Source organism: Lasioglossum baleicum, chromosome 20 (genome assembly GCF_051020765.1).
Source record: "Lasioglossum baleicum chromosome 20, iyLasBale1, whole genome shotgun sequence".
Lineage (NCBI taxonomy): Eukaryota > Metazoa > Arthropoda > Insecta > Hymenoptera > Halictidae > Lasioglossum > Lasioglossum baleicum.
The window spans coordinates 3174336-3198862 of NC_134948.1; the positions used below are offsets into that span (position 1 = coordinate 3174336).

The following is a 24527-nucleotide window of genomic DNA, read 5'->3' on the forward strand; positions in this document are numbered from 1 at the left end:
ACTGCTATTGTATTTGATTAATTTTATCATTTTCGTGGTCGGTGGACATTTCGAAATCGATATCAATTGAACAAATATCAAAATTAGAAAGTTGATTTTTTCGCAAAATGTCGCGTGCTTCTTCAATCGAGCCCACTGTGCGCCGGGCGCAGAGAAAACATCCGAATGAAATTTTATCTTCTTTGTAGATTTCGCGAACGCAGTATAACATGGTACCATTGAATTTTATATGACCGCGCGGTTTTATGTATTTTTATGGTTCGCCTGACGAGATCTGAAAATATTTGGACAGCGCTCGGTTTTAAAAAATGGAAGCGAATTTTTTACACCATTTAAAATAACTTTCACGACATTTTGTTCTATGATCTGTTGCGATTTCATCAAACAACTTACATTTTCTGTCTCTTATTAGGAAAACATCGAGTTATACGACTTTTTACGATTTCATTTTAAATGAAATTTGCCCGGCATAAAGAATGTTGAAAAAAGCGAAAAAAAAAATGGTAATCCGATGGTACATCCTCTCCACAATTTTTTCTATCGTGCACTGCAAGATTTTTGAAAATTTCTTTAGGTACGTAAAGATCAAGTTCAAATATAGAAGACAATTTGGTTCCGTCAAATATTTTCACAGACTACCACCAGTTTTCCATTATTTTGTAAAACCGAACACGCACAGACAGCAGTGCTACAGAGTACTTTATTTTTATTACTTTATTTTAAATTGAAGGGTGAAGTATTGTGAACCGACTGCAATATCGCAGGTCAAGCGGAATGCCTTAGTTCCCTCGTTCAAGATACTTTAAAAAAACATTTTTATACCCCAGGATGTAGCAAGGAATCCGGAGAAGGGGTTCGAAAGAATTTTCCCAATTTCGCGAGGGTACACACTGCAGAAAATTGCTGGCGTTAACGCCGCCGCTCGGTTTCCCGGTCAAAAGAACGCGTAATTGCGGTCTGGATTAAAGTTCAGCAACCCCCGTGCCTCCAGAAATAAACGCGCACCGGTCTGAACGAGAGTAGCCCGCAGAAGGGGTGGTTGTTTCGGACAAACGCAGCGTAACAAGGGTCTGCCTCGAACTCACTCCGATAAATATTTAGGAACTCGTATGCGTTTTTCTATATCTCGAATTGTTTTCATTTTATACGTATCTTTACAGGTTTCGAATACACCCTTCTGCAAATCAATTTCAACCTTTCACAAAAATGGATTGTTAAGAATTTCAAAACTTTATTTATTGCGAGGATGTACTTCAAATACTTGTTTAAAAGTAATCACCAATTCATTAACTTTATAATGAACGAAAACTGTACGTAGATCTGTATATTCATTGTAGCCGCGTTTCCTGATTAATCAATTTTTAAAATGAAAGTACTTGCGTATTGAGTACTTGAGTCTAAACAAATAAATAATGAATTTAAATATTCTGAATGAGTGAAATTGATTTGCAAAACCTATACATTCATATTTTAAATGTCCAGAGGAGAAATTAGATTTTATATTTATCACCAAACTGCGGATTTTCTGCGTTTACGACAGAAACGAACGCGAACCATAAAAATAATGGGTTTGGAAAATATTTTTGCTTTGTGACATTTTCCGATGAGCGGCGCTCGTGGTAATTAGTTTTGGTTAAACATACGAGCTGTGTACACGCTTTGAGGATTATACAGGTGATAAAGTGTCTCGGCACGAGACCCGTGTCGTTGATCATGGATCTGTGATCCTGTCGTAGTCGTGGTTCACTTGGTAGATCAAAAAATAAAGCAGTGCCTTCGGTCGTTATTTACCGAGTTGCCTGGATGCCTCGAACCAAAGAGTAATTGCGACAACGAGACACGAGGCTACGTGCACGTGTCTACGGACAACAATTTGTAACCGGCGGACAGCTTCGAAACTTTCTATCAGGTCATTTTTATGGATTACAAGTGATAAATCTTAGTTCGCGGACAGCTCCCCAGCGGAAATCCCGCCTGAAAAACAGAGCAGCCGTTAAATCAATCCCTGCACACAAGATTGCAACCCCAACACTAAGGAGAAAAAATGATCAGCCTGTAGTTGCCATTCCTGAAGCGGACAGGCTGTCGTTTGGCTATTTTCTGGGCTGTTGGAATCTTCGAGGGTGAAATCAACCCTTAAACTATTAATTTTCAACGCTATTTTATCGGAACCTGTATTAGTTGTATCGCTAATATTTATATTTGCCCTATTGGAAGTCGCAAGGGCTGGATCAACCCCAACATCCAAGGTTGCGACCCTATGCTCAAGGGAAAAAGTTAACAATCTTTAGTTTCCATTGACGAATCGTACACTTCTTTATTTAATTATTTTCTGGATTGTTGGAATTTTCGGGGGTGACATCGACCCTTCGAACCTCAATTTTGAACGTAATTTTGAACTTGATTTTGACCCTCAATTTTTGTTCACCTCATTAATTACGAATATTGTTTTATTCAAAAATCGATCTGTTGTCCCATCGACTAACTATATAAAAATTATTGTTGCAGAAAGATTGGCAACGTCGTAAATATAAGGCTTTATCCGTGAAAACTGACAAAATAGCAGAATCCATCCATGAGTACGAACGGTCGCCGAACCCAGTCGGGGGTTGTTTTCCCCGATAATATCTACGAAAATGCGAGGTGTCGCACGCGATATCGCTCTCCCCGGGATTCATTCGTGTGCCTTAACTGCGGATATGATATCGGTGCACGTAGATGTCTCGTAACGAGATATTTCTCTCTCGTCCCCGGATAATAAGGGGCTGAAAGGTATAAAGAGGTTGCTCCCACCACCTCCAAACATTCGGAGAAACTACCATCACCCCCTTATAGACTAGTTCAAAGCACACAAATTCGGAAGAATAAATTTTTCCAAGAAAGTCACACCTTCCCGAGCTACATTTTTTTAAATCGGACGCTGCATCGAAAGATGAAATTCAAAATCCAACAAAACTAAAATTAAGATATTCTCGCTAAAAACGCAAAATTGCCCAAAACTAAAATCACCCCCTTACAGATCAGTTCAAACCACACAAATTCAGAAGAATAAATTTTTTCAAAAAAATCGCCCCTTTCCGAGCTACATTTTTTTAAATCGGACGCTGCATCGAAAGATGAAATTCAAAATCCAACAAAACTAAAATTAAGATATTCTCGCTAAAAAAGCAAAATTGCCCAAAACTAAAATCACCCCCTTATAGACTAGTTCAAACCACACAAATTCGGAAGAATAAATTTTTCCAAAAAAGTCACACCTTCCCGAGCTACATTTTTTTAAATCGGACGCTGCATCGAAAGATGAAATTCAAAATCCAACAAAACTAAAATTAAGATATTCTCGCTAAAAACGCAAAATTGCCCAAAACTAAAATCACCCCCTTACAGATCAGTTCAAGCCACACAAATTCAGAAGAATAAATTTTTTCAAAAAAATCGCCCCTTTCCGAGCTACATTTTTTTAAATCGGACGCTGCATCGAAAGATGAAATTCAAAATCCAACAAAACTAAAATTAAGATATTCTCGCTAAAAACGCAAAATTGCCCAAAACTAAAATCACCCCCTTATAGACTAGTTCAAACCACACAAATTCGGAAGAATAAATTTTTCCAAAAAAGTCACACCTTCCCGAGCTACATTTTTTTAAATCGGACGCTGCATCGAAAGATGAAATTCAAAATCCAACAAAACTAAAATTAAGATATTCTCGCTAAAAACGCAAAATTGCCCAAAACTAAAATCACCCCCTTACAGATCAGTTCAAACCACACAAATTCAGAAGAATAAATTTTTTCAAAAAAATCGCCCCTTTCCGAGCTACATTTTTTTAAATTGGACGCTGCAACGACGGATAAAAATGCAAGCCCATGCATGAACGTAGTGTATCTTCCCGAGCGACTCCAGTGAAAACGTTTTCGTTCCCATGTTGTATAGTTTCGTCGAAAGTTTTTGTTTGTGCAGATGGACCCTTCGGAAGAGTGAATTTGTTATAAACAATGCGAGTAACCAAAGGGATTTCGTTTGAAAACGTGTGGACGTGTTTCGACGGCCGTCAGGAAGGCTCCGGAAGGGTTTAGAGGGCAGGAAGTTGGTAAAACCGATTGATTTTCTAAATTGACGTTAAGCTGCAAACAGTGCGCCGATGGGGGTGGGTTGCGACACTTTTTGCAAGCGAGAACAAAAGTGCAATCGCCTGGAAACGAAGTTTCCGCTGATACTTTTTCGTGAACTCGTTGGCGAACAAAGTTTTGCGTTCGCTCATCGTTGTTACGTTGGCTGAATGTGAGATCCGGCTTGATGTATGGTTTCCTTGTTGTGGCGGCTGCCTCGCAGTCGATCGTGGCCACGAAATTTTGTTACGTCGGTCTGTATCACGCGTAAACCTTTAATCCCATTTACATCTCTTGCAAAAGTGCCTTTCAACATTGATGTTTTGATAAAATTGAAACTTTTCATTTCATGGTTCTATCAATTAGCAAAAATTTGTTTTTATATCTTTCGTAGATCGATTAACCGATACACAAAGTTCCAAATTTTTACATTTGTTATTTTCCCTTTAAAAAAAATTCATAAACATTACAGTAGGTATTAAATAATTCTTTCGAATCGAGTTTGGAGAATCGACGACGCAACCCGAGAAGTTTAAAATGTTTCTGTCCACCATTTCCGTGCTAAAAAATTTCCAGAGGACGCTTGAACAAATTTACCAAACAGATATATTATTCCCGGCGAGTTTGCAATTGAATTTTGCCAAACAAACTCTGTGCAAATACTTTACGAGCAGAATAGAGCAACTTCAATAATAGAACTGCCACGTGAATAGGAACTTCGTTAAATTTCATCGAATTGTTTACAAGAAGTACGAAACAATGCCGAGCCCGAGCGAATAACACGCACAATAAAAGAATATTAATACGCTTTGTTATACGCGGCCAGGCCAGTAAAAGGAAAGACAAAAACAGAAATTGGCTCACGCAGGGACAGAAACAAAGGCTGAAAACGCAGGAATATTCTTCGATCGACGATGGAAAATGTCTTCTTCGATTTAATTATTTTACCTCGGGCTAAACATTTATGAAACGGACAGATAAATAATCGATAATACAGCGAATCTAGATGTTACGTTCACATGGTACACTGACGCTCAAATGTATTATTCAAATTTTCAATCGAAACGCTTTCATCACAAAATTAATCATTCTATTACATTGCTCTTACGTTTAGAAATCAGAGATAATTTTCAATAACAAAAATCGACCTACAGTTCATCTTTCTAGAATGTGTGTCGGAGACAGTAATTAGACAGAGTGAATTTGTCGGATAATTATCGTCCGAATACCATGGGACTTGGAACGATCGAAACTTAAGCGGAACAAGTTCTTGTAAGTTCAACCAGCCTCGCTTTTAATTTAACCCGGATCGAGTTCGGCAGCTGAGCTCAGCGTTAATTGGAGAATTAATTATCTTCCACGGGATCCTGGGCAAATTATCAACGTGTCTGCACGCTGCTATTTTTGCGACAGAACGTTGTTAGTAACTTACATAACGAAGTATTTCGGTGTATCGGCGAATACACTTGTTCCCCTGCAACTACAAAACTCATTATCAAAAATCCGCGATTCAACAATTAGCAATAATTAATTTCGTTGGGACTCATTATCGGCAATTACACGTTCGCTGATCAGCCGTTCGACGACTCTGATGCGGAAAATTAATTATGGTTCTCGTGATTAATCGATCACCCGGCACTTCTCCGATTACAAGAAAACAACGTGGAGATTCATTCCGAGTGTTGCTAATTAGAGAAGCTATTTTTCATGTTCGCAGTTCCGTCTTTCTAGTTTATAAAACTTAATGATTGATCGTCGGTTCAAAGGCAAAAATGATTTGGAGTAGTGTTTCTAGTAAGTAGAATAATCTTCGGTGGCCAGACGCAATTTAGAAATGTTTAAAAATAACGTCGAAATTTTACACGAACGTGAAACAATTAATAGCGGATGTTCGACGACACATATGCATTTAGGGGATGAAAATAGCGCCCTTAGGGAGACAGAAGAGTCTCGGACGGTGGTAAAATGTGCCACTATTAAAAAAGAAACAGCCACGGAGCTTTCAGGATGGACCCGTTGTCACAAGAGAAGTTAGCAAAAGAGTAGCCAAGAAGACGAAGAGGAGCTACCGATAGCACACACTCCGGCCTCGTCTTTTCCATTGGAAGAGCGGAACAGACACTCTATTTCCGCGTGCATTGCCCCAGCATCTCCTGGGAGGAGCGTCGCCGAGGAAAAAAGATTTTTCCATCTCTGCGAGCACGCGATGCATACTCGCAGGAATGGGCCACAGCCCTGTGCTTCGAGCCCTCGTAAATTTCGACTGTAAATCCGGGACCGAGGCAAACGGCAATGAATCACAAATAAATCTCGGTTGATCCGGGGATTCTCGAGCGCCGGATTCCCGAAGCCGCGGTGACACTTGAGGGCTTTCGTCGCGTGTCCGCAAGCGAAATGGGTTATGGGCACGCGTGCTTGCAAGGTTGCACACTTGGTCGACACCCCCTGCAACCCCCGCCTGCCAACCAAACCCCTACACTGTGAGCCATTTCCATAAACCAGCTGGAGCAGCTCTGAAAATTTTCATGGAGTCGTATACACCGGAACTGGGTCTCTATTCGTAAGATTATATTTGATTGAGTCATACTAAACTAGGATCAGGATCCTTGATTACGAGGCTGGTCTTTTGGATGACAGTGCAGAGATTAGGGGCAGCTCATGGTGTTATCATCTTGGATGAATTGGACCGTGAGGCGAAGGGTTTGCGGATATTAATGGAGGATGATTAGTTTGGAATTACATGTCCGACAAGGGCTGTGGGCACGGGTGGACAATATCTGGCGAAACAAATATTTCAAATACAGGTTGAATTTGACTGCAAAACTATTTAATATTGTAGATTTTGTTTTTCTGAGGGAAAATAGTATTTTAAGAAAGATACATATACAATTTCATAATTTCGCAATGTTGACGATCGAGGTACATATTACTTTTGGGGCTAGGGGCTGTTTATGATGGTGGGTTTTTTCAATATTGATTTACTGGGTAGGGCCGAGGGCTCCAGGATATTAATACATAGTTAGGTAAGTAATTAGAGGGTGGCTCTTAAGCCTAGAGGACGGTTAATTGCAATTTTTATATCTTGGATGAGCGCTGACGCATCAGATGATGAAGATAAAGAAAATATTTCGATGGTAGCATACGTACAATAATGTTAAACAATTCCAGAAATCATCCCCTAATTATCTCGAATGTAAAACAGACTCCCTGCTGGCGCAAAGAAACAACGAACAGCAGCCCGGAATAATGTAAAACGCCATTCAACTCGGTGAAGAAATTTCCTCTCATTGTTTGGACTCAGTATACGTGGGGAAAATCAACCCCTAATTAATTCCGCGGCAAATCACTCTCATTCCCAGGGACAAAGAGCGCGCGAAACAAGCAGAAAATATTCTTGAGGCCGACAATAGCCGAGGCAACGGTGATTCGACGGCAGAATCAAGTGGCCGGGGGTTTCAACCCTTATAGAAAGGGTAGCGGGCACAGGTTTCGAGTAATTTCTAACCCCGATTCGTAGCTGATTCTCAGGTGCACGTCCTCGATTCGGCGACTCGACGAATCCAGTTCACGCACCGATTGTGAAAACCCACCCCTTTGAGAAATTCCACCCCTAACGAGCCACGGCGACACGCTCCGATTACAATCCGAGGCAAAGATTGTAGCCTGCGACAAAGAAACCGGGGCTTCGATATTGAAACGTGTCTTTGTGCGATTTCTTGCCGACCCTTCCACCCCCTGGGGATTGGGGATGATCAAGGAGACTTTGTTATCGTTCGAAGGACGAGCACTGTACGAATGTTTTCTTATTAACTAAAATAATTAGATTATTATCGATTTTAAGGGTGTGTGGGGGTGTGTTTGGCACGTGGGGGTTTTAATTGTATTCCAGGAATGTTCGGGAATATTAACGTGCACAAATGATCGAATAGGTTTTAAATTAGGATACTCCGAAAGTGTGTAATTGGAACGCTAATTAATTTGAACGAGCTGTTTGAACCCTTTTAGTGTGCGCCTAATTTGAAGGGCAAAGTTTGTTACTGAGAACAGTTGTACAGCTATCTAGAGAGTTGTAGCCCGTGGGCTACGGTCAAAATTAGTATTTCCCGGGATATTACGTCGAGTCGGTAACGGAATCACGAATTCGCAAATTGACTGCGGGAAAAACGGCGTGTGCCACCTGCGCCACGCCCTTGTTTGTCATTTCATTACCCCATATTAGCGGTCACAGGGTTGCCCAACCCTTCAGTGCCAACCCCTTCGTACATCACTTTCACGGTATTGGCTCACTGGGATCGCGTTTGTTCCATTCAATCAGTAACCAAACTCCAACCTGTTTCGATATGAATTAATTACGCTCTCTTTCAATCCCCATTTTTACGCCACCTGCAACCCCATCTCCCGGTTCAATCGACATTTGCACGGTGACTGATCTCTGACAATCGATACGCGCTATGGAAGCGCGCTTCGGTTGACGTGTTGCTCGATTTTGGTCAGGTGTCATCCCTTAAATTGTTTCGAACTACCCCTGCAGTTATAACTTTTACACTCCAAATTCAACCTTATGCAAATCAATTTTACCCATTAAGAACACTTTTAATTATTTACTTATTTGGATTAAACTATATTTCCGAGGGGTTGCACAAAAATCCAGGAGAAAACATTCACTACAATATTACAAAAATTAATTTTCAAGGGCTGTTTTAATTAAATCAACATTATCTGCTTGAGAAACTTTTTAGTACTCTCGCCTACGATTCCAAGAGAAAGTAATTAACCTGGAATCCAGCTCGATTTGTAAATGCTAATTAATGAAATTTAATCTGTTCCAGGCAACCGGAGGATCGTTTCAACATCGCGCTCAACACAGAATAACGAAATGGACACTTACGTAAGTACCATGGATCTTTGTAAAACAAATAGACGGAAGAACTAGGACAGAAAAAATGCCATGCTTTTTTTAGGACTTTCGTGACAATACGACGAACCTTTAATTAAAATCTTGATCGCCACGTGAATTTTTATCCAGTCGAGTTCGGCCTCGAGTTCGACGTTTATTAAATTCTGCAAAAAGGATTTCATATTTTTGCCGGTGTAAATTAAACGACGACCCTTTCTCTCTCGCTTTTGTTTTACCACTGAAAAATATCAGGTTCGCCACCAATTAGTACACAATCTAATGTTAAATTCGAGAGGATGGTTGTTCGTTGGTTATGTCTGATTTGATGGATTTTTATGAGAATTTTGGAAGAAAAGTGATACAGGAGAAAAGGTCAACGACTGCGTTCCGTGTCGCCGGGCATTCCTTTTGGACTATGCGCTCGCTATAATAAGAGGAGAGAAGGGAAACCCGAGATTCGAGGAGGGAACAAGCACTTTGGCCACTCGTCGAGTGCCTCTTCGGCTCCGATACGTGGCGACAGCAAATACTCTTTGTTCAACTCCGTTCTACAGCGATGGTCAGAAATCTCGGTAAAACCTCTCCACGCAGTTCCCCGGATAGCTAGCGTTTTTGCATAAACGCTTTCACGTAATGGAGTTGCTAATGCCGTCGGCGCGAGGTGCAATTATTTTCTTCGCGTCGATTCGATACTGAAAACGTCGTCCTACGTCGATTTCCCAGATTTTTCGTAAAAATCCCATTCCCTTCGACATTTTCCATTAAACATTTTGATCAAAAGCACGCCATTTACCATTAGAATATTTGCAAAAGAACGTGTGTGCTTCAGCAAATTGTTTAATGGAAAATGTCAAAAAAACACTCGACTCAACACGGAGCTTCATTTATTACACACTGATGAATAAAAACTGATATACATATATCTAAATTCACTGCTCAAATTTGTTATTTCATTATTTTCAATCCCAAAAATAGTGTAGATTCATTTCTATTTCAAGTTAAAATCATGAGGTGGAGTCTAGCGTCATTCGGCCGCCATGTTAGCCCAATTAAACCTGACAAAAGAAAATGGCCGTCGTATTGGTCCCCGTGGTGGAAGAGTACGCAAAGATCAAACTCGATCAAGTACAGAAACTCAATTTCCACGACGAAATGCCCGAGATAAACGGAAAAATGTTTCAAGAACTTCGTTTCCGCAGCTCAAGAGAGCGAAAATGTGGAAAAGCTGATCAAGACCTAGCCATGAGACTTTTCTCGGTCGGCCGACGAAGCTAATTTCGTTCTCCACGAGCCGGAAAACTCGGAAAACTCGGTCGGTAGGCATTTGCCACGGTCCGCGCCAATGAAAACCATCGACGTGTTGCTTCCCGGGGCCGATTAATCATTTTATCCGCTAAATTTAGGATCCCACGGTGCGCCAAATGCTATTGCACGTGTAATTTACGTAGCGTTGCAACAACAGTAATTTCCCGATCAAACGAGGTATGTTTCAAACAAAGAATTATCATACGATAAATTTACCAAGGGCCCTCATTGTCCCAATTTCGTCCCTCAAAACCGCTGCTGTCAAAGACAGAAAGAGCAATTACAATCGCTCCGAGCAGACGCGTAATTAAAGTTTACTCGAGCCACTCCGTTTTGCATCTGTCTTCCGAAACCAGGGATCTATAAACACTCTCCTTTATGGAACAACAGGCTACAAATGTTCATTCGACGTTGTTTTATTTTGAATAAGTCAAGATTGTATTTTTCTCGTCTTTCCATGGTGTGAACTTTTCTGCTTTTCAATTCGCTGTACCTTTTCGGCAAGCTCCGCAGAAGTTCGCGGCACGGTTAGCAATTGAAAGCGACCCTGGAAAGGATTTAAAGGATCCAGCGGTGGAACTATGCGGAACACGAGGATTTCTAATACCACGATATCCGGAGGCTTCTCGTTCTTCCTTCGGAGTCCGCGGTCTCTTCGTATTACAAAAGCGCACGAAGCTTCCCAACACAGTTTCTGTCCATATAAATTTAGAAACGGTTGGCTGATACGGATTCCGCTTCCAACTTGAGTGCAAGTGTTCGCAAATTTGATGCCGCTCACTGATACGCGTGTTTTGGCAGCATTCCAGTCTCGTAATTCCATGGAAGCCCATTTTGACACGTTCCGGATCTTAGGATCGTAAGGCTGTCTACGATCTTCTGAAAGTTACTAGAAGTTTCTGGAATCCCCTAAAGATTGCCAGGACCCTCTACCATCTTGCCAAAATTACAAGGACTCTCCAAGATCGCCTATAAATTACTGGGACATTCTGAAGGATATTCTGAAAATTATTGAAACTCTCTAAGATCCCCTGAAAATTACTAGGACCCTCTACCATCTTCTGAAAGACAGTTGGACTCTCTGGAATCCCGCAAAAATAAATAACTAGGACACTCTAGGATCTTCTGAAAATTATTGGGATTCTCTAAGATCCCCTGAAAATTACTAGGACCCTCTGGGACCTTCCGAAAATTATTGGAACTCTCTCGGACGCCCTGAGAATTATTAGAGCTCTCTCTAAGACCCCCATTTTTTTTTTGTTTTTTTAGGGCGGTGGGGAAAATGCATTTACACACTAGATCCCCCTAACGGTCGGGGGGAAGTGTGGGGCTCGCTTGCGCACTACCCACTAAAAACCCCACCGCCCAGGTTCCCTTATGGTGCCCTATTCAAAAGCTCTCTAAGACCCCCTAAAAATGACTAAGACCCTGTAGGACCTTCTGAAAATGATTGGATCTCCCTAAGATCCCCTGAAAATTATTAGGACCCTCTAAGATTTAAGGACTAACAAGCGATCAAATCATCTCACAAAAAATTATCAAAATCGAAGTCGGACACTTGGGGTCCTTCCCTTGTAAGATCTTTTGAAAATTAGTAGAACTGTATAATATTCAAATGTTCTCGGCGCAACGGTTCGATCAGTTTATAGAAACGTTGAAAGTTCCAAACTAACGTGCAAATTTTGCTTTTTTCCTATAAACTGATCGAACCGTTGCGCCGAGAACATTTGAATATTATACATTTCATTATCTTGCGATCGATATTTCAAACAACATTAGTAGAACTCTCTAGAATCCCTTAAAAATTGCTAGAACCCTCTACCATCTTCTGAAAAACAGTAGGACTCTCTCTGTAATCCGCTAAAAATCATTAGGAACCTCTTGGATTTTCCGAAGACTATCGAGACTCTCACCGATCTGTACTGATGACATGAGGCTTTATGAGCCTAACATCATCCAATCAGAAACTGGAAATAGGCCAAGTGCAGCGGAAGTTAAAGAGTCGATCCCCGAGCAAATGGATCAACAAGAGAGAGACTGGTGTGTGTTTTCATCTTTACGACACCAAGCTCGGGAACAGACGTCGGGCTGTAAGTGCCTCGTTGCTAATGCACGTCACTCTCTCTCTCCATCAATCCCTGTCCGACATGATTGAGTCGATCAGCGACTGTTCGCGAATTCATTTGGTAGTTCGCCGGAGCCGTAACTCCACCCAGCTGTAATTCTGTCGTTTTCCCGTATAGCAGACGGGTTAGGTCTGCCTTCAATCGAGCGACGAATTTATCGTCGGATCAGTGAGATTGTTCTTCGAGGAAAGGAGATTAGGACTCGGGGTGGTCGACGCAAGAGTCAGATGTAAATATTGTGGGCTATCGAGAAACGGTGTGCGAAAGCGAGACGATAAGAGTTCGCTGAAACCGCTGAGACAACTTTATAGCGGAAAAGCTGAGGATTCGATTAAAGTCCTTTGCGGGACTCTTGGACTCCCTGAGACTTTCTAGCACCTAGCAGGACATTCTTGGATTTCTGTACAAAACTTTACGACGTTCTAGAATTTTTTCTCAGAACTCTGGTGGTCTCTCTACGACCTTCTCTAGGATCCTCCGGAATTTTCTTGGACCTTCCTGAACTTTATAGCATTCTCCGGATCTTCTTGAAATTTTCTAGAACTCTCTTGGACTCTGTGAGACTTTCTAGGACCTAGCAGGACTTTCTTGGATTTCTGTACAAAACTTTACGACGTTCTAGAATTTTTTCTCAGAACTCTGGTGGTCTCTCTAAGACCTTCTCTAGGATCCTCCGGAATTTTCTTGGACCTTCCTGAACTTTATAGCATTCTCCGGATCTTCTTAAAATTTTCTAGGACTCTCTTGGACTCTCTGTGACTTTCTAGGACCTAGCAGGACTTTCTTGGATTTCTGTACAAAACTTTACGACGTTCTAGAATTTTTTCTCAGAACTCTGGTGGTCTCTCTAGGATCTTCTCTAGGATCCTCCGGAATTTTCTTGGACCTTCCTGAACTTTATAGCATTCTCCGGATCTTCTTGAAATTTTCTAGGACTCTCTTGGACTCTCTGTGACTTTCTAGGACCTAGCAGGACTTTCTTGGATTTCTGTACCAAACTTTACGACGTTCTACAATTTTTTCTCAGAACTCTGGTGGTCTCTCTAGGACCTTCTCTAGGATCCTCCGGAATTTTCTTGGACCTTCCAGAACTTTATAGCATTCTCCGGATCTTCTTAAAATTTTCTAGAACTCTCTTGGACTCTGTGAGACTTTCTAGGACCTAGCAGGACCTTCTTGGATTTCTGTAAAACATTTGAAGACGTTCCAGAATTTTTTGGAAATTGTTGGAACTCTGTCGAATTTTCTGGCATCTGTTGAGAACTGTCAGGAGCCGATAAAGATTCTCAAGATCTCCAGGCTCCAGTATTTTTGCCCCACTAGCGTATGCATTAAAAGTGCACGTACACAGATGGCGCACGCGAGAATGCAACAAGAGGAATACATAAAAGCTGTTCGAAGCGTATCTATCGCGGTGACTGCTGTCTCTCAGCAAGCAGCTTTCCTCTCCGGTATCGAAGAACGGCCGAATGCGAGAGATTCCATTGGATTTCAGCGTAGCCAAGGGAAGGATTCTCGGTAACAATTTTCAGTTTCTCGAAGCGGCGGCGAACTGATTTAAGTAGGATTCCCATGGAATTCTTCTGCCTCATTTACGTTGGCCCCCGTCAAAGAGAGAGCGAGAGAAAAAACTGACGAAGAGTGCAAATCGTGCCAATTTATTCGCCGGTGAAAACTGCCTCGAACTTCCACCCTTCCTCCCTTCCTCCTTCTCTCTTATGTCTATTTTCAATGAATATTTACCGCGATGCCCGGTTATACGCGTTACTCTTAATTAAAAAGAGTAATCCGCGTGAGCTCATCAGTCGTAAACTCTCTGCAAAAAACTTCAACACGCCAGGATTAAAGACGACCCTCGACCGGACGCGGCAGAGCGGTCATGCTTCTCGCGGAAAATGCTACTTTAATTATTGCCAACGACGACCTGAGCTACACTCCGCGACAAAACGATAAGACACCTCTCGAGAGTCGGAATCAGAGCAAAAAACTCTATAAGAACCAGCCAGCAGTAATTGTGGAACACATTTGGTGTTGGACAGTGTAATTAAATCACTATTCTTCTTCACCATGTCTTATCGTTTTGACGCTCCGATTTTTCATGCAAAATTGATATAAATCCTCAGACACGACGTAAATAATAGCAGTTACTTCGTATGTTACTGAACAGAGGATACTCTCTACAGATCTATATACAAAATCTTTGTACACATCATTGGATATTGAGAAACATTAGAAATCTAGAGGTGTCTTATCGTTTCGTCGCGGAGTGTACATTTCACGATGGGGAATCGTCGTCTCGATTTTTGTTCTTCGCGTTTTCTTCGTTACTGGCAAATTGAAACGAATCGCTATACCAACGACGCAGGAATTAACGTTTTTCCTCGTCTCGTTCCAGGAGGATGTCGATTTCAACAATCCGAACAGCGTGGACATCCAGAATGACATCCTGAAGAGGAAGGCCATACAATGCCTTCAAAAGAACGTTTCCACGTTGGGTGAGTAATTTTTGGAAACAATAATATTTGGACCGCGTTGTCGAGGTAAAACGGACCGGAAATTGAATTCCCTTGGTATTCCAGTGAAGTTGCACATTCCCTGCTGTGCAATACTTTCCGCATTGTGCATTTGGAATTGCCACCGCGACGTGCAGTTTAGTTTGTATTTATAAGGAAGGGTCCTTCCGGAAATCTGTTCAAGGTAGTGGACTATTTTAGAACGTGATGGGAATTTTGGGGTACTGGGATCTTTGGGGCGGGTTTGAATCCTCTGAGAGTTATTAGAGCTCGGTAGGATCACCTGGAAATTAGTTAGGACCCTCTAGGAATCCTCTGAGAATTGTTAGAGCTCGGTGGGAATCTTCTACAAATTATTGGGACTCTCTAGGACTCCTCGAGATCCCCTGAAAATTATTAGGACCATCTAGGATCTTCCAAAAATTATTGGGACTTTATAGAATTACCTAAAAATTACTAGGACCCTTTGGAATCTTCTACAAATTATTGGGACTCTCTAGGACTCCTCGAGATCCCCTGAAAATTATTAGGACCATCTAGAATGTTCCAAAAATTATTGGGACTTTATAGAATTACCTAAAAATTACTAGGACCCTTTGGAATCTTCTACAAATTATTGGGACTCTCTAGGACTCCTCGAGATCCCCTGAAAATTATTAGGACCATCTAGGATCTTCCAAAAATTATTGGGATTTTATAGAATCCCCTAAAAATTACTAGAGAACTCTAGTAAAATGGTTCAAGAAAAATTTCACGGAGGTAACGCCGTATGTTCTAATCTCTCTGCAACGCGATACCAACGGATTATACAAAGGATGAGGAATTCCAAGAAATTCCACGCAGCCGTTCTAGTAATTAGCAACAAACAACGCCGCGGTGAAGTTCGAATTCGAGAACAGCTTGACTCTAGCTCTAGAGGTTCCTTTAAAGCCTTGCTTTAATGTTACTTCCCTTAATTAGAAAAGCTATAACCCTTTCCCTTGTAACATGAATTCCACGAATTCTCTTGGTTCGCCATCGTTCACGCAATACCACAATCGATTTTCCGTTTAAACTCCTCGTTGGTTCATTGAATTCAATATTTCCTCTCTCTCTCCAGAGATAAAACCACACCTCGAAACACCTAGCTTGCGAAACAACGCTTTTATATTAACCTGTGAACTTTATTTCGAGAATTTCCTTCCCGGAATATGCATGTGCATTCTCGCATTTTTCTTGAACCCTTTACTCACGACTCGTCACGTATACATATATTTCCCATGGATTTATATTTACCGCGCAGTCCATCGCCCGCGCTAAACCGCCTCGTGACAAATCTGAGCAGAATTTCAAGAAAAAATATTTCAAATACTATTTTAAACAAATTCCTTTATGTCGATCGTAAATAGTGCAAATAAACAATTTAATGATTCCGGCGCCACAGGTTCGATCAAATGTTACTCACTAAGCAATGTTGCAATTTAAATTGTTCTCGACGTATCGATCCAAATGTGGATCATTGTCAAGAGAAATTTTGCGTCTGTAAAATACTATTTTAAAACCTTTTTCCTATGAATAAAATAATTTATTTGCATGAATGTAGGTATGCTTAAAAAATAAGATAAACTATTTACTGTTTTCTATTTCAAATATTATCTTGACCAGCACTGCGCCGTGTTTGTTCGGTGGATTCATACGACGACAACGGAAGCACACGATATACATAAATGCGTTCCGACGTTCCGGCTCGCTACGCTATTCACAACGATATCTGGTTTCTAGCCGCGACAAACAAACGGACGACCTGTCCACAATTAATCATGATACATAGCCGGCCGGAACTCCGTGGAATTAAACTCAAAAGCGCGGTCTATTGGCAGCTTACAAATCGAGGATTTCGATGATATCACCCCTCCTCACCCCCAGAGACTTTATCTACCCCCGTGGTATTACCGTTGAACTCGACTCAGCATTTCTATCGGATACCGGTCTCGTCAGAACGACGGGTTAGCTATTCAATGGAAACATCGCCAGAAAAATATGACGGTTCTTTTGCCAAAAATTGTACATACAGATCACCGTTTCCCGGAAGATGATTAATGATCCTCTGGTGTCGCTGCGTTCGGACGAGGAGAAACACGTGCAAATATATCTGGGACAAAAAGCTAATCAGAGGATTTTCCGGGGCGCTGTTTGTTTGGTGGGGATTCGAAACCTGGCCTGTGTTTGGCGAGAAGCGAGCGAGCAAGTCGCGGCACCACCGGAAGTGCAGTTGTTAAGGGTGCTGCAAGAATACAAAATGACGCTTCAACATTGCAATGAGGAGTTCAGAAGTTTAACGAGCAGTTTAGGAAAAAGACAGTGGTGTCACTAGTGCAAAATTTCGAAACCTCGAGGTGCTGTATTATTTTCCGAAACATTTTTCGTGTTTAAATAATTAATTAATCAACTAAAAACACACACCACCGCCTTTGTGCATGTCCTGGCTATGTTGATGCAGAGCGATTTTTTCGATTCGAACGATAAATCTCTCAATATTTACGAAAATCTGTCAGTGGCGGCCATGTTGTAATATCATGCTTGCTACGGATGCCACGTGACAGGCGGTATCTGCCGAATATTACAAATTATTCCTCGATAACGTAAAAATATGCATTTTGGACACCGGACAGACATAGATTGGACTTTTAGGAATCACAATTGACCGCTTCTGAGCTCCTCATTGCAATGTTGAAGCGTCATTTTGTATTCTTGTAAACCTTGTAATTTCATATACGTATATGCGGATCTAGCGATAAGTGTGTGTGCCACCACACTCTTGCACGGGCGCGCCGGCACCGTTAACAGGGAAACTTCTGATACGTATCGCGCGACAGTAATACCTTTGACGTCAAGCGGAACGACGTGTGTCGCACAGTATACGAAAAGCCGTGACTATCTTGCGGATTTTAGGTACATTGTGTATTTTCGAGCACGAAGCGGGAAATCTAACGAGGAAGAATCTAGTCCGCGTTGAGTGCGAAATCATTTCACAAGGGTATCGGATTTTTCGGAAAAGTACGAAGTATTCAAACACCTTTCAAAAACGAATAACTTTCTCAAAATTGGACCCAGCTCGAGTGTTTTTGAGTCGTTAGAAGGATTAATTTACTAGCTAATGTATAAATAATTTTTTTCATCTGTGCCTCTAATATAATATTACATGCACATTGTATATGTATTATAATATTGGAGCTTCGAAATTAGAGGAGGGAAATAAGCGGGGAAAATTGCAGCGACAAAGGTTCATCACAGGGAGATGGAAATTGTGATTCCAAATACCATTTCTCTCTCTCTCACTATCCCTCCCTTTCTCGAAATTCAACTTCCGACAGCAAATATTTGAGCGGGACGTCATTGAAACTGCAACTTGCCTCGATCTACAGGTAACAGTATAAAGTTGTGTCTGGTGATTGAAATGTCTCTCAAACACGCGAACACGCCGCTGTAACTTATTACCATTACTTTTTCCTGTTCCGTCGTTTACTCTGCTCGTCTGCACACGTTTCAATAGTTAACGGATGGTCAGGTTTTTATGTAGCTGCTCATTCAATCATTCTTTTCCCCTCTATTACTACTGCTGAAGTGGGCGGGGCTGAGAGCTCCTCCCATCTTTATGGATAAAGACATGTGAATGTAACAGTTTTGTTCTGGCTCTTTTACTTTCTGATTTATTTCTGAGCTTATTATTTTATTATTATCAGAGTGGGCGGAGCCAAGGCCCCTCCCTTGAAGGGGCGGAGCCAGAGCTCCTTTCACAAAATGGCGTGGTAAAGCCTGCAGATATCCATGTTAACATATTGTTCATCACCATCTTCATATTGCTTCTCTATATTTCCAGAAATTATTTTCAATAGCACCGTTTTTTGTGAAAATGGGCGGAGTCAGGGTCCCTCCCACAAGGGGGCGTGGCAGATCCGAGAAACGTGGTCCGTGCCACGAGCTTTATTTGAACGGAAATGTGACGGACGTGCCACGCGAGGCGTAATGGCTCGCAGAAAAGAGAAATGCATCGGCAGAGTGACTGCTGGGTAGCATATGCAAATGCCTAAACGTGATTTCGCCGCTCACGCACGGGAACCCTAATGGATTCCTATTCCTGTAAGCTGGGGCCATCGAGCAGTCGTGTTCGACCGCGAGTTATATCACTATAACAGCCCCATAAACGTGCTCCAAACAATTCTACAACGGTATCGAAATTCTTAAATTCTTTATCATTTTCATCACTTTTGTATTTAATTTTATACCATTAATTTCCAAAGCGTCAACGTCAACGGTTCCCTCCCTCATTACATCCATTATCGTTAACCAGCTTTATCACCGGCTCAGCCGAGAGTGAATTGTTTATAGTCAATTACCGGAACAATAAGCCGTCGGCTTTCGCGATTAAATTGTTTTTGTAACATTTACTCCCCGGAAAGGGGAGTCGTCAATCGATTAGTTGTTCCAATGACCCGCATAATTATGGCATTTAATTCGGTTCGTTACCACGGACGAGGACGATGATCTGTTATTATTTGTTTATTGTTAAGATTGTTATTTATCGTTCGATTGGAGGGCTAATGAAGAGGAATCGATATTTTATCGACGGCAACGAGACAGTTGACAAGAAAAATAGGGAAAATAAAAGTCGATCGGCGGCAATTAAATGATTAAGCGTTCGGTGATATATTTCGATACTAATCGATTAATGAAAAATCGATTGCCGGGGCGTAGGTGACCTATCGGGCCGACCTTCCTGAAAAGTAATACGGTTAATGCCTGCTGGATATTAACTCCGCTTAATGAAATTCAATCTATACTCACCATTAGGACTATTATCCTCGACGTTCCATCGTCGCGTCCCGTTTCCGCAACTTCAATTTTCCCCTGAAATTCGCCCACCCGCGAAATTCATGCGCTCACATAATCGCGAAGAATTCGACTCGATCGCCTGCGAATTCATTTCCATATTCTGCTCATACTAGTCGTCAAATTTTTATGCGCAGAACGTTGGGGAACGTTTTAACGAGCTCTCCGGCTTATTTGAAACAAGAAGAAATGGTTGATAAGCTCTCGGCCTCGTTTAAACTTCGAGAAGATTTTTCCAAATGCGATCAAATCTTAATCATTGTATACACGGATTTCTCTCAGCCAGCGATTTATGCAAATTACCACTGAAACATTATTTCTCCTCGGAAGCACTTCTAGATTAATTTTCACAGCTCTTAAACGCCAGCGAGATTTTTTCAGCACAGAGGAGAACTACGCAGAGCTGTTCCCGTACAAATTGGCACAGTTTCTCAAATCGGCGTTTTGAAAGTTCATGCGAACAGCAACTTTTTTGTTGAAAATTGTTATGACGCTTCGCAGCTTCCGGTGACCTAAAAAACAGAATGAAACATAATTCCGAGTAGCACTCTTTACCGGATGAAAGAATTTTTTACATTTTTACGTAAAAATCCGGCACTCAAAATATCCCTGTGGAAAAGCGCACTGTGTCTTTTTGTTTCAAACCACTTTTCACGGTAATTCTATTACCTTGCGGAGAGTCGAACAATAGTGAAGACAATAGGGCAATACTTTGCACAAAAACCATGATAGAACAAATTTGTTCAAATCCCACAAAGCTTCCTACATTCAAATTGATTTCTACGGTCATCCAATTTAATTTCCGTCGGAGACATTTCTCGAAAACGGCCCGTAAAACCACTTGCATCGGTTAAAATAATTTTCTACAGAGTCTGGGGGATTTAGAAAAATGCGCCATCGCGATGTGGTGGCGAATTTCTCTCTGTAACATTTCCTGGGAAGATTGGCGAATCTCCGGGGCGGAATTTCCGGCTGTCTCGTTAAAAATTCGTCCCGGAGAGCATTTTCGTTCCTCGCGAACCGGTTCCGGTTCCGAAACTAGTTTGGCGACGGTCACGTCGTGTTCCTCGGTGCTTTCCTCTTTTTTTCAAGGGAAACAGAGCAATATTAGGTTCGTCGGGATCGCCGTGGGGCTGCAGACGTTCGGGCACGTGCGTTCCACTTCCGGTTCCTCCGCGAATCAGAATTCACCACGGTTCACCGGCCCTTTACCTCGACCTTACTCCTTTATTCGAACGCGTCTATAAACTAGCTGGGGGAACTCGGAGGATCGCAGACGTCCCATCATCCCGCGGAGAAACTGTTATCGAAGGTCTACTTTCGGGGAAATCACGGAAAGGCGCGGGAAACTGATTTTCATTAAGCGCCGACGCGCAATAGTGCTCGAACGCGGAGTGCAGATTTCCGGACGAGGAAAAGTGAATTACTTCTCCAAGATTAATCCCCGCCATGACTCGCGTTTCAACCATTCAGTTTTAAAGCGATCCTTCTCCCTATCTGCCGCCACAGTGGATTATTTTTAACCGACTTCGAAAAAGGAGGAGGTTACTCAATTCGATCTGTATGTGCCTTTTTCTTTTCTGTGTATGTTCACCGATTACTCCGAGATGAATGAACCAATCAGGACGAAACCTTCTACATTTTGCAGGGTACGTCTCCCGATTGGTCCCTTGAAAACAAATTTTGCATTTTTTCATTCTTTGCGGTTTTTATTGCAAATAACGAATAAGACCGAAAAACGGTGTTCTACAAATTCCGCTCGTTGCACTAAAAAGTGTGAAATAATTTCCATTTAATTTATGTGAATACACAGTGCGTTTTTTCGAAGTCGGTTTAATTTTCTGGTCTCGATTTTATTGAAGTGGCATGAAACGGTTGTTCCCGTGCCAAGTCACAGCCTTTCTCGACAGTCGTAGAAAATTATCTTTTTGTAAATTAATATTTGAAATTATAGAAAACGTACTATAGCTAGAGTGTCTCCGTGAACTTTTTCAATTTGCAATTTTAATGGAGCGCTTGTAAAAATTAATTTGGGACGCAGAACAATCTGGAATGTTTTTAGGATTTTTTCTAATCCATGATTTTGTTCGTAAAATCGTGAACTGGTAAAACTGTTTCCAGATTAATACTTTCAACGCCATTAAAAACTGCATCGCCGAGTCTAAAGAGGTGAAAGAAATTCAACAAGTCCCGGGTTGTGTGAAAAACCAATTCCCCGGCATACAAAAGCTGTAACAATGGGGGTACTGTTGTTAAAGTTCTTTGAACTCCTGTCCGAGTAGCTAGAACGTTCTATTGTTGCGCGATGGATTAATGAATGCCCAGTTCGACGGCTTGATCTAATCGTTTCAGCAGTCACTTCGTTGAAGAATTGCTATTCAACGCTGTTCCCCATACTAACGCAAAGTACGCGAGGTAAAAATACATTTAAAAAAAATGTTATACAAAGCACCGACCAAGTACACGTGGTAAGAAAACTAGTTTGAAATATTAAAATACCTGTCGGCGAGTTTCGGATAGGAAAAGGTTGATTAAAAATTGTACGATATAAGAGGTTATTAAATGTATCCTACACGTGCGTGAAAATAACTGAGGAACCTTTATGAAACAGGCTGGTGTCCTCAATACTGGGACGAGATACTCTGCTGGCCATCAACCGCACCTGGAGACCTCGCCATCTCCGCGTGTCCATCTTACATCGCTGGTTTCGACGTCCAGGTAATATTTAAAATTCAAATTAAACCCTCAAGTCTCACTTTCGGATGATCCCACCACTCGTTAAGTATTCTAATATCCGGGAATACCACTTTTCTTGCGAACTCTGCCCTCGTGCCTCGAATTTAAACTCCTTGATCCTGATCCTTGATTAAATTGTGCTAACTCCACCACTGCGTTCTATCTACACTTTTTACTCTTCTCACGAGATACCCTAATTCCATTATTTTTTCCCTTTGCGATACAATAAGTTCGTTTTATTATCCTTAACACTAACCTTGCCACGGTCAAGTGACCGGTTTCATATTTTCCCCAATTATTGAAATTATAGAAATTCATTTATGGGATGTTCCGGCTGAGCCGGTGCGCTCGATCTCGTCGTCGTGTTTAAATGTATACGGTAGGCTGATTTCAAATATCCTAGCGACTACCGTTAGCGCTAACGAAGACGTCTTGCGAAGGTGCACACACAATGCGAGCGTCTCGAAGTCACCGTTGCACCGAACATCGGATCGATCACATATTATAAGCGAAAGTAGAGCGTCGCGCCGAGCGAACGAAAAGTAGACGAAGTATCGAGGAGTGCGTAGGAGCCCGTGCTCCAAGCCATTACTTAATAAATCAAGTTAAACTAGCGGAGAGTTCATTTAATACGGTGTTCTCCCGTTTCTCAATCCAATCCGCGGTGTACTTCCTTCCTCACTTGAACCGGCAAAAATAAATATTTAGAGTGTTCCGATAAAATCGAAGGTATCGCGAACAGGGAAATAATGGAATAAATTACAGTCACCAAAGTATGCCATTTTTCTGACTGAACAAGTTAAAAATCTTTAAATTGAATTCTATTGACAAGGTAAAATGTGGCTAAAATGTGGAACCACCCCTGTATTTTATCATTTCAACGTGTACCATTTTTCTTACTAAACAAGTGCAAAATTAAGTTCAATAAATGTCCTTGTCCAAGCATCTGTTGTATCGAAAATTACAGACAATCCCAAACATACAAAGTTCCAGTTATCAATTATATTATTTTCCAAGATGCAATGAAGCAAACAATAACTTCCCTCCCGGAAACCGCAAGGTCATCCGGGAACTTAGGCAATCAGCTAAACGTCCCTAAGACGTCACCTCAAAGGGCAAAGTTCCTAAGATTTGCGTAGAACCATTGCTCACCGTCAAACAGACCGCAGAGTCCCATGAAACTCTACTGAATATATGTATAATACAAATAAATTGTATGAAATACTTCTGAGATTCGAGTAACAGGCTCCGTATTGGTACTAATTCGAGCATGATTCAACAGGCTAATGCATCGAGACAGTGTATGCCGGATGGCCAGTGGTTTTGGAATAATGGGACCAGCGGCACCTGGACCAACTACAGCCAGTGCTTCAAGCATCCATTAGTAACTCTTCTCATGGAGCTTCCCGGCGGTCAGGAAAATAACGACACGCTCATTAAGGTGAGCGTTCACTCAAACGATTAGGTGCAGCCCGCCTCTCCGTTTAGTACAGTTCCACAGGGCACAAAGGGCTTATGCTATTAACCTCGACTCCAGAGACCAAGAAGATTATATCCGCGAAATCGGTGTTGCTCCACGGACTACGGTTTATTTCCATAAATTTCAATCAGTCCGTCGTTTGTCCACAACACTGTCCACTCGCTGGAGAACTTTCTCGCTCCGCAGAATGCTCGATGATATTTAGAAACGCTTCGCCAGATTCTCCGGTGAACAATTATTGCAATTATTTAAGCAGAAGCGTGCTGCACAATGGAAAAACTTTCTAATTGCGAGAACAATGTCCGGTGGTATTTACAAAGGCCATGGTAACTCTTCTGTCTGCGTAATTGCTGCGATAATTTTAACGGGAAGGTTACAATTTTCGTGGCGGTCTCTGGGAGAAATAAACTGTTATTGACGGGTCACTGGTAATAGACAGGCTGTTTTCAAAAAATTGTTTTTCACAGGTGCATGACGCGCATAATGTAGC

General features: G+C 41.6%; 1 protein-coding gene and 1 long non-coding RNA gene across 4 annotated transcripts in view; one reads left to right on the forward strand and one right to left on the reverse strand.

Moving 5' to 3' along the window:
• LOC143218702 (parathyroid hormone/parathyroid hormone-related peptide receptor) overlaps positions 1–24527 on the forward strand; it is a 43954-nt gene that overhangs the window by 13918 nt on the left and 5509 nt on the right. For 2 of the 3 annotated variants that reach the window (XM_076444067.1, XM_076444065.1), the window contains 4 exons: positions 8941–8999; positions 14835–14934; positions 22433–22539; positions 23840–23998. In XM_076444067.1, the coding sequence (XP_076300182.1) occupies positions 8988–8999; positions 14835–14934; positions 22433–22539; positions 23840–23998 (378 nt within the window). In that variant the 5' untranslated portion in view covers positions 8941–8987. The other variant, XM_076444066.1, reaches the window with a different exon arrangement.
• On the reverse strand, positions 15715–24009 carry LOC143218714 (uncharacterized). Its single transcript, XR_013011148.1, has 3 exons — positions 22814–24009; positions 19777–20333; positions 15715–19708 (listed from the first exon to the last, which is right to left on the reverse strand). It is a non-coding gene; the product is annotated as an uncharacterized LOC143218714 (long non-coding RNA).